The sequence below is a fragment of the Vombatus ursinus genome, unplaced genomic scaffold (assembly GCF_900497805.2).
Source record: "Vombatus ursinus unplaced genomic scaffold, bare-nosed wombat genome assembly UNPS02014171.1, whole genome shotgun sequence".
Lineage (NCBI taxonomy): Eukaryota > Metazoa > Chordata > Mammalia > Diprotodontia > Vombatidae > Vombatus > Vombatus ursinus.
In genome coordinates, this window is record NW_020953949.1 from 1,603,747 (window position 1) to 1,614,090 (window position 10,344).

The window sequence follows — 10,344 nt, forward strand, 5'->3', positions numbered from 1 at the left end:
GAGCCTTGACCTAGCTTCTAATCTCAATTCAGCCACTGACTGATTAGCCGGGTAACCTTGAGCAAGTCACTTCTTTTCTCTTGAGTGAATGACTGTATCCTGGTCTTTATAATGTGACTTTGGACTAGATAATGTCAAAGGTCCCTCCCTTCTAGCACCAATATCCTAAGGCCCCACCCTGCTGTGGTAGATAGTAGGTGTTCTAAGGTCTCTTTCAGCTCTGATAATCTGTTATATGTGTCATGAAGATACTCACCACTGAGCTTTCTTCCCCGTGTTGAGAGATGAACTAAGTCTTGGAAGATCAGATACACAAGCTCTCAGAATTTGTGTAATATACCATCACACCCAGGTCATTTTATACAAGAAGACTTGAATAAAAAAAGAATGAAAGAAAGTGAGAAATAGCATGCTTAAGTCTGTATTCAGACATTTCAGTTCTTTCTCTGGAGGCAGATAGTGTACTTCATCACGAGTCCTTTGGGACTAATTCAGGGGACCTGAATCCAAACTTCACAGAACAAATCCACTTAACAAAAGGATTTGTTCTATAAAACCTGGACTTGGTCAAAAGGCCGCACCCAAGGATCTAAAAGGCCACGCATGTCCTATAAATTCTAATTCCAGTCCACCAAGTTTCAGTGATACCTATGATGTCAAATCTGCCTCCTTACTTTCATATTGGTAGTTCAGATGATTTATTACTCACATTTTGTGCATTTTTTATATAAATAACTGAGACCATGAAGTTTACTCCTGGCTTTTCCCCCAGTCAGTCTGGCTGTACGTGATCTCTTCCTCCTCTAAGTTCCTATAACACTTTGTACCTTTTGTGCACTTACCATATTCTACTTTGTGTCATCATTATTTATGTACACATCTTATCTCCTCCAGCATGCAGTAAGTGAAGAGCAAGGGTCATATTTATCTATATTTGTATCACCTGCAGTACATTGCACATAAGTCAACTAATAAATTTTTTTTAATGAATGAATTACATCTAGTTTCTGAAGCATGGGTAGATTCTCAGTCCATCTTAGAGATCTCTTTCTATTCTCATTCTTACTTGTTTAAGGAATTGTACCTCCTAAACTCTTTTTTTTTTTTTTTAATCTCCAAGGCAGTCCTTCCTCCCAAATAGAAGTTAGGTGCCAGGCTTCATCACAAAAGCGTCCTCTGGGCAATGAGTTGTTTATTCATTAACTTATTATCTTGAGAAATAAAAGAACATATAGCTGTCTTTCTGGTAGCACTTCAGTATGATGTGCAGTGAGTCAACTATTAACAATTAAGAGTCAACAATTAAACACCTCCAATGCGCTAAATGCTGAGGGTACAAAAAAAGGCAAAAGACCGCCCCCTTCCCTCCAGGATCTCCAAGTCTAATGCGGGGAGGTATGTACAAACAAGATAGATATGGGATAAATAGGAGATATTCAACAGAGAAAAAACACCAGCATAAGGCACTAGACATCAGGGTGCCCACCCCAAAGTCTCTTCTGTACCCCTGAGGAAAGACAGTAGCACCCTTCCCCCGTCTTCTCTGTGTATTTAAATCTAATCCATCCTTCAGACACCAGTTTCTATCTCCTTCAAGAAGCTTTCCCTCAGTAGATCTTTTCCCTTTTCTCAAATCCTATGGTTTGCAGACTCTTCACAACCCCATTTGGGGTTTTCTTGGCAAAGATACTGGAGTAGTTTGCCATTTCCTTCTCCAGCTCATTTTACATATGAGGAAACTGCGGCAAACAAGGTTAAATGACTTGCCCAGGGTCATACATCTAGTGTCTGGGGTCAGATTTGAACTCAGGAAGATGTCTTCCTGATTTCAGTTCCAGCACTCTTTCCACTGTGTCACCTAGCTGCCCAGATCCTATGGAATTTACAATCAATACCACGCCACTTCGCACTTGATTACAGTTTTGTATTATTATTTCATGTGTACTAGCCTTGTCTTCCTACCTAGACTGAGGACAGTGCCTTAGTCTTCTCCTGTTGTATCCTCCATTACCAAGCAAAGGATTGAGCACAACGGATGTACTAAATTAGTTTACTTAGCTAGCTAGAAGCAGATGGTGGAGGAAGAAATGGATGCATAGAGAGATGAGTTGCAGAGAAAAGGAGAAGTTATGTGGGGAGAGGTGAAGGAAGTTTTTTGGGTTTTAAGAGAGATTTTGAACTGTTGCCTAGGGAAAAGAGCCAGGAGGCCAACTGAAGCAAGAACCCTGTCTTTGCCTAGTGACTTTGACTAGTCCAAACTACCTCAGTTCTGGCTTCCCTCAGCAGCTTAGGTGTGTGTAGCCACCTTCTGTGGTCTGTGTCAGTACTTGTTCTGGGGAGTGGGTTGGATCTTGCTTTCTGTTCCACCTTCTATCTCTGGTGTCTGTTAAATGAGAACAGATAGAACTGACATAGTGAGTAATCACTTCTGAGCCCTTGGAGAGAAGCTAAGTTTGACATTCTGTGGATAAAATACGGGACGCAGAGATTTGGATGACGGGCACTGAGTAACAAGGAACAAGAAGAGTTGGGTCAGTTGGGTAAATTCTGAAGGACCTAGGGCCCAGGAAAGAAACTGCCTCCCAGAGAGTCAGAAGATCAGCTTGACTTAAGCCAGGAGTCCTTGGGCCTGGGGAACTAGGTAAGACACATTTGTCTGAGTAATAAGGAGTATTAAGAAAGCTCTCTGGTGGGCGTGGAATTAGAAGGAAGAGAAGTGAAAAAGACAATACTGATAACTATGAGGGATGAGAAAAGATAAGCCTAGGCCAAGAATGAGCTGGTCTCATGTGAGAGACAGAGCAGAATGGTGCCAGAATATCCTTAAGTGAAATATCTTGCCTCCCCAGCTAGACTCAGATGGATTTGTGTTCCTCCTACCTTCATTAGATTGCAAACCTCGAGATAATATGTGTCCTTATCACGTTTCACATGCATTGCAAAGCAATTTTTATTGCACCCATGTTGACTGACCTAAGAATGCACTGTCACTGATTGCTCCCCATTAAGAGGGAGATGACTCCTGGCTATGTATCTAAGGCCATAGTTCTAGGTAGAAGACCCAAGTTTGGGGCAGTATAGCCCCCCATAATCTGGCCCCTTCCACATACACTTTGATCCAGCAACACTTGGCCTCCTTGCTGTTCTTCATACAAGATACTCCATCTCTCTCTTGGCCCTGGGCATTTTCTTTAGACATTTCCATACCTGGAATGTTCTTCCTCCCCATCTCTCCCTCCAGGTCTTCATGCTTCCTTCAAGTCCCAGCTAAACCTTCTGCAAGAAGCCTTTTTTCCTGACCTTCCCCCTTTAATCTTAGCACCTTTTCTCTGTTGATTTTCTCCACTTTATCCTGTCTGTATCTTTTGTGCACATAGTTGTTTGCAAGTTGCCTTTCTCCCGTTAGACAGTGAGCTCCCTGAGGGCAGGAATCATTCTTTGTATCCTACACCTTTCTTTGTATTCCCAGTGCTTTGCACAGTGCCTGGTGCCTAGTAGGTGCTTCATAGAGGTTTGTGGACTGTCTAACTGATAGGAGAAGGATTTAAAAAGTCAAAGTCCTTGATTAGGGGCAGGGAAAAACTTCTATGGGTGTGGGAAAGATGTTAGGTAAGGAGGTTGTGCTCATACAGTAGGTTCTTAATAAATGTTGAATGAATGAATGGGTGTACTGAGATAAAGATACCAATAGGTGACCAGTGTGTTCTGATGGTGAGGTCTAAGGTGCTATAGAAGTAGAGAGAATGAATTACACCTCTTCCATGAGGCTTTCCCTGACCACTCCAGATCTGAATCACCAATCATTTACATTTTTATTACTATGATCTTTAATTATCTCTTCAGGCCTTTACCTCTTTATTTCAAATGCCTAAGTTTTATTTCCTCAATTAAACTGTAAACTCCTTAAGGGAAGAAGCTGTACTTCTTCTCTAATATTGCTTTCATTGCCTAGCATGGGGCTAGTGGGCACTCGACCCAAACCTGCTTAATTGAATTGCTGTCATATTTGTAAGTTTTTCACATGAATGTCAGAATTACTCAGAATGAAGTCAGAAGCCAAGGAGAGATATGAGAGATCAATCAGGCCTCAGATGGAATAGATGGAAGGTAGGACAGCTGGGAGGCAGTATGATATAATGAAAAGATACTGGCTTTGGAGTCAGACCATCTGGGTTTGATGTTACTTAATGCCTTTGTGACTTTGCACAAGTTACTTGATGTCTCTGGGCCTGTTTCCTCATTTGTAAAATGAGAGTTTTGGGCTAGATGGCCTCCAAGGACCCTTCCAGTTCTAAACCTATGATCCCATGATTTCAATGTAATGCAAGATGCCAAAATCATGTAGGTTGCCAAACCAGAGTTCCCAAGAATGCCCATACCCCCAAGGGGAATCAGGACCAGATATTGATCCTGATAGACTTACAAAAATATTCTGCTGAGAATATGAATAGCCTCTCTGACCTGTCAAGGGCCCCATGCCTGCTGTCACTGTTCCTGAGCCCTACTCCTCCAGGATGACCCCATCTTCAAAGTCTGTTACAGAAATTTCAGAACTGGCTGCTAGGGACCAAGGGATAGCTGGAATAAACTGGGACTTACCCTTGTAAGGCTAGGCCTGATTGTAATAATCCTTGAAGGTTAACTATGAAGATAAAGATGGTTCAAAAGTGTTGTCAAGACTCTTGGCAGTAAAGTGTGATGGTGAGAAGTTTAATAAAGTCAGAGGCAGAAGATGGAAGAGAAGACCAGTCGATGTACTGTTCAGCTCTTGGCCTAGAACAGTGGGATGAAAGGAGGGATCCATAGGAGAGGGTAGTAGGAATAAAGCCAAATTAATTTTAAAATTATTGATATATTTTGTGTTTCTGTCACATTCATTTTCCAATACATCCTGCCTCCTAACCCTATATATAACAAAGAATAAAAAATGTAAAAAGCAGTTCAGCACAACTAACACATTAGTCAAGTTTAACAGTATATGCAATGTTGGCATATGTATCATTGTCCATCTTGGCAAAAAAAGAAAAGGAAGTGCAATCTCATCTCTCTTCCTTGGATCAAGTCTGATCATTATAATTACGCAATGTTCAGTGTTGATTTTTGTTGTTCTTTCCATTTTCATTGTTGTGGCCATTGTATAGATTATTTTCCTGCTTCTATTTACATCACTTTCTATAGTTCTTAGAGGTCTTGCCATGCCTCATGCCTCCTTCATAATTATGAGATTTTTTTTATAGCACAGTAATATTCTAATACCTTCATATACCATAATTTGTTTTGCCAATCCCCCATCAATAGGCATTTTTTTTTGTTTCTAATTTTTCACCACTCAGAGGCTATACAGATAAAGAACTGGCCTTGGAATCAAAAAGACCTGAGTTCAAGCCATGCCTTTAATGTGTATATCGCCTTTGTGATTCTGACTCAGATATTTCACCTTTCAATGCCCTAGGCAACTCTCTAGGACTTGAAGTTACTGGGTAGGTGCATATCTGCATTTGTAAAGAGAGTTTTTTCATTTGGGAGTTCCCCATACCAATAAAGTCACAGGTCTTGTCCTTATCCCATTCTATTTTTGCTACTATAAAAAGTGCTGCTACAAATTTTTTGGTGTATGGTTCATCTTTCTTTCTAGCTTTGACCTCCTTAGAGTATATGCCTAGCTGTAGGAGGATCACTGGGTCAAGGAATAAGGATATTTTAGTCACTTTCTTAACCTAATTCGAAATTGCTTTCCAGAATGGTTGGACCAATTCAGAGCTCCACAAACAGTTCATTAGTGTGAACAGGGTCAGGTTTCTGGACTAAGCAGGTAGTAGAATGAAGCAGTTAGGAAGAGATTTAGGATGGAGGGCAGTTTTTCCCCAGAGGAAGATGAAGCTACAGCTCATAAGAGGCGTCAAGAGAAAATGTGTGACTGCATGTGCCCTCACATTTACATTGGGAGGACTGAAGTTTGGGGTTTAGGAGGAAGGTAGATGTGTATGGTTACCAGGAAACACTTGAGTAATCATCCTGATATACTGTGTGCCTCCTGCCTTCCACCTCATCCCCAGCTGCCTGGAGAAGCTTGCTCCTGATTTTTTTGTCCTTTTCCAGCTGAACTCAACTAAAACTGTAGATGGGAAATCCACCTTCCTCCACATTCTTGCCAAATCACTGAGCCAACACTTCCCTGAACTCCTGGGATTTGCCAAGGACCTTCCCACTGTGCCCTTAGCTGCCAAAGGTAAGACAAACACCAAGGTGGATGGGTGGGACGGAGGTGGATCTGAAATAAGGGTAGGCAGCTGTACCCTGGTAGTGTTGGTGCAGCGGCCATATCCCTGGATATTCAGAGCAAGCTGCTGGTAAGAATGGGGAGGAGATGTGCTGCATGTTGGACATGCCTCTCTGGGAGGACTCTTCTTACCTACCCATCTCTATCCTTCCTCAGTGAACCAGAGGATGTTAACTACGGACCTTACTGACCTGCACGTCACCATCAGTGAAATCCAGACAGCTTGCCAGAAAATGCCTGCCACCAGTGATGACAAGTTTGCTGTGGTCATGACTGTATCCTCCCAGAAAAGGGCCTGCCATCTCCTGGGCCTGGACAGCCTGCGTCAGCAGCCAGAGGCTGTGGATAGCAGGGACTGGGCCATCCTCACCTCAGAGAGCTGGCCCTGAACACAAACCCCGGAGGTTGACAACTGCAAGGATTTTTATCATACTTTTTAATCATATTTTTAATTTTACTTTATCAAACCTTTTATATAACACCTATGAAGACGATAGTTCAAATGTTATCGCTTTCATTTTACAAAGAAGACTGAGAGAATTGATGTGACTTGTTCATAATTATAGAGCTAGGATGTGACAGAGCCAGGCCCCAACTTAGTACTTCTGACTCCAAGACCAGGGCTCTTTCCATTATAGCTCATATGTTCCAAAGCGGGGAGTGGAGAGAGAGAGACAGAGACAGAGACACAGAGAGAGAGAGAGAGAGAGAGAGGTTTTTTCAATCATGTTCACATGCTTCACATACATGTGAGGAATTAAATATCCTAGAACTTTGGAACCTGCTAATACTAGGATGTAGGGGGTTTCTGAATAGGAAGGAGATGCGATCAAAGTGATTTTTGGATATTTGGGAGTAATTGTTGTAGAAACGGAGACTGAGCAAGGAGGACCTGGTGATGTGTAGGCTATCTCCAGACCTTGTTCACCCAAAGAAAATCTTGCTTTCTTGATTAAGAATGAAAATTCCTATAGACAAGAAAGTTTCCTTTGCTTATGTTGTCTTTCTGGGCCTTGGTGTTTGTTTCCCTTAATCCTGACCCCTCAGTCCTTCCTAGAGATGGCCCAGCCTGCTGTGCGGGCTCTGGATACCCTTCAGCACAAGGCGATGGAGGAGTTTAGCAGGGTGCTGTCATTTTTTGGCGAAGACTCCAAAGTCACCACTTCTGAAGCCTTTTTTGGCATCTTTGCAGAATTTATGAGCAAGTTTGAGGTAAGGTGTGGTCATAGATCAGTGCTACCCTAGTATGAATGAAGATCACTGGTTTTTGCATCAGAGGACCTGGTTTTGAGTTTCAGCTCCAGTACAACCTGTGGGCATTCACTTACTCTCTGTGCGATGTGACGATTAAAAAGGTTTCAAGAGACACAGATTCTGGGTAATTTAATCATTTTATTAATAAGGCTAGCAGGTTTTAAATAAAAGAATGGTCATTTGGCCATCTCCTTTGGACTATCTTTCTCATGGTGATGGACTCACCATTTTATATGCCCTTCATAGAGTAGATGTTCCCCAGGGGTGCCTAATCACTTCTGATTGGTTAAGACAATGGGAGATGAGCTATCATGGGGTACGTCTTAGATCACTCAAATTTTGGTCAATGAGACATCAATTTCCAATTCACCTGTCTTGATAATAGGGAGAATCAACATTTTCCCAGACCTGTCTGAGCAAACACAATGAGCAGGAATATCCCAATGGGCCCAAACTTAGAATTTCTTTTACTGTCTGATTAGATCTTGGCCTGGGGAAATCTTTAAGAGAAATTTCCCACACTGGTTGGTTTCTAGATGAGGAAGTAGAAAAGGAGAACAAGCTTGGTCCTAATACAATAATTAGTTATTAAATATATGAGAAATGTTCATTTCTCACAATGACTTTGGGCCAGTCACTTATTACTTGTATGACCTTGGGCCACTCACTTAACTTCTCTAGACTCCAGTTTCTTTATCTGTAAAATAAAAGCTTTGGAGTAGGTGAACTATAAGGTCTGTTTCATCACTAAATCTATAATCCTTGACAAATTAAAAAATGGGGGAAATACCCCAAAGATGAAATTCCAGAGTGCTCTTCCCACCATCGAGCACTATGGCTGATCAGAGTCTATTCTTGCAAGAAAAGAGGAAGTTCATGAGTAGGCAGGTATCAGACTTATAATGTGGACAAGCCAAGATCAAGACTTGAGTAGAAGAGCCATGGAGCTGAAAAGGCCAGAGACAGGAAGTGAATTGTGTCCTCCTACCCAAGCCTGAGCTAGACCTCAGTTCATTCTTGCTTTTTGACAAGGATCACCAAGAGAAGCTAGTTTCTCATTGGCTGCCTGATAAGCAATGGGTTACATTTCCGTGGCCAGGCTTAGCAGGCCAAGGATGGTCAAACCCCATACAACAGTGACTAGAATGGATTTCTAAGTCTCAGAGTGGTCAGTGTGAATTCCTGGTCGTAGATATAGATGAACTGGATCGAGTCCACAAAGACTATAATGTGTCTGTACTTAGCACAGGCTGTGCAGGGACAATTACTTATCACAGAATCTGAGAAGATGGTAGCTGGAAGGAACCTTAGAACAGAACATTGACGCTAATGAAGATGATGTCAGAAATTGGAGTGGCAGTAAGGGAGGTGGGGCAGAGCTGGAATGTACCTTAGAACTCAGGGGGTCCTCAGTATAAAAAAAATCTAGTGTCAGAACTGGTGAGGTCTTTAGATAGACAGAATATTAGAGCTAGAATGCACTTTACAATACAGAATATTAGAATTGAAAGGGACTTTGGACACAATCTAGTCCAGCCTCCTCTCTTTACAGATGAGGAAACTGAGACCCTGAGACGGGCCATGACTTACTCTCATTCATACAGTGAATTAGCCATGAAGACTAGACTACAGTCCCTTGACTCAACCCAACACGCTTAACCACTGACTCAATAATAGCCAATAATTGGCATGTGGCACATTATTGCTTGCAGAGTGCTTTAAATCCCTTATCTCATTTAACCCTCACAACCTCCCTTTGAAATAGGTGCTATTATTATTCCTATTTTACAGATGAGGAAACTGAGGTTAACAGAAATTAAGTAACCCGCTGAAGGTCACACACATAGTGTTTGAGTCAGGATTTGAATCTGTATCTTCCTTACTCTAAGTCTGTTTCTCTATCCATTACACCACATTGCCTCTTAGTCATCTCTATGTCCCTAAGCACATGGCTTGTAATAGGCACTCAGTAAATGCTTATGAAGTTAACATACTTCTTGCTACCAATCCCCTCACTTGGGCACATGGACTACCTGATTTGTGTGTTTTTTTTTCTTCCAGCGGGCATTCAGTGACGTGCAGGTCTGTGAGAGCCAGCGTAGCTCAGGAATGGCCTCCCCCCTGGCCTGGTAGTAGCCAGAGTTCCTGACCAGGGTACCTGTTTGCCAACAGAATGCAACCAAGGTTTCCTCCACGGAATGGTCACCCTGCTGCTGTTGCATATCTACCCAGCTCAGAAAACAGGCCTCAAACATGGAGTAGTTAGTGTTGTCTTTGAGGAAGGTAATATGAGTATGGGTGGCCCCTGTACCCTGAAATGGATTGCAGTAGATTCAAGACTCCACTTCTGAGAAGCACCTGTGTTTGACTATAGACATCCTATGCCTTCCTATCTTAGACTGCAGGCCTTTCTTTAAGCAGCTCTCTATCCCTTCTGTTCCCCACCTTATTCACAGGCTTCGTGCTGTTCCATTTCAAAGTGCTACGTGATGAAGAGTGATTGGTAAGATCTGTCTCTCTCATGTGGAGAGACCACAGACTTCCCTTCTGTGGATATGACTTCAGCTCCTCCCCAGGCAACTCATTACCTCCTGTGGCTCACAGCCTAGAAGAGAGAAGTCTGTCTGTCTGTCTGTCTGTCTACCTCCCTGCTTTCTTTCTGCTCTCCCCAAGAGAAAATGGCATGGAGAAGACAATGTGAGCTGCCATCCTTTTGGCTTTTAGCAGGCATGGATTTCTCAGTTTTTGCTGGTGGAGTATCCTGAAAGACCTGGAAAAAGAAAAAGTCCCTATAGGCCGAAACAATGAGC

General features: G+C 42.4%; 1 protein-coding gene across 1 annotated transcript in view; it reads left to right on the forward strand.

Annotated features, from left to right (window-relative positions):
* GRID2IP (Grid2 interacting protein) overlaps positions 1 to 9,781 on the forward strand; it is a 134,338-nt gene extending 124,557 nt beyond the window's left edge. The window contains exons 20-23 of the mRNA XM_027859739.1: positions 6,100 to 6,229; positions 6,437 to 6,555; positions 7,328 to 7,492; positions 9,596 to 9,781. Of these exons, the coding sequence (XP_027715540.1) occupies positions 6,100 to 6,229; positions 6,437 to 6,555; positions 7,328 to 7,492; positions 9,596 to 9,667 (486 nt within the window). The 3' untranslated portion in view covers positions 9,668 to 9,781. The remainder of the gene's footprint in view (positions 1 to 6,099; positions 6,230 to 6,436; positions 6,556 to 7,327; positions 7,493 to 9,595) is intronic.
* The last annotated feature ends 563 nt before the right edge of the window (positions 9,782 to 10,344 follow it).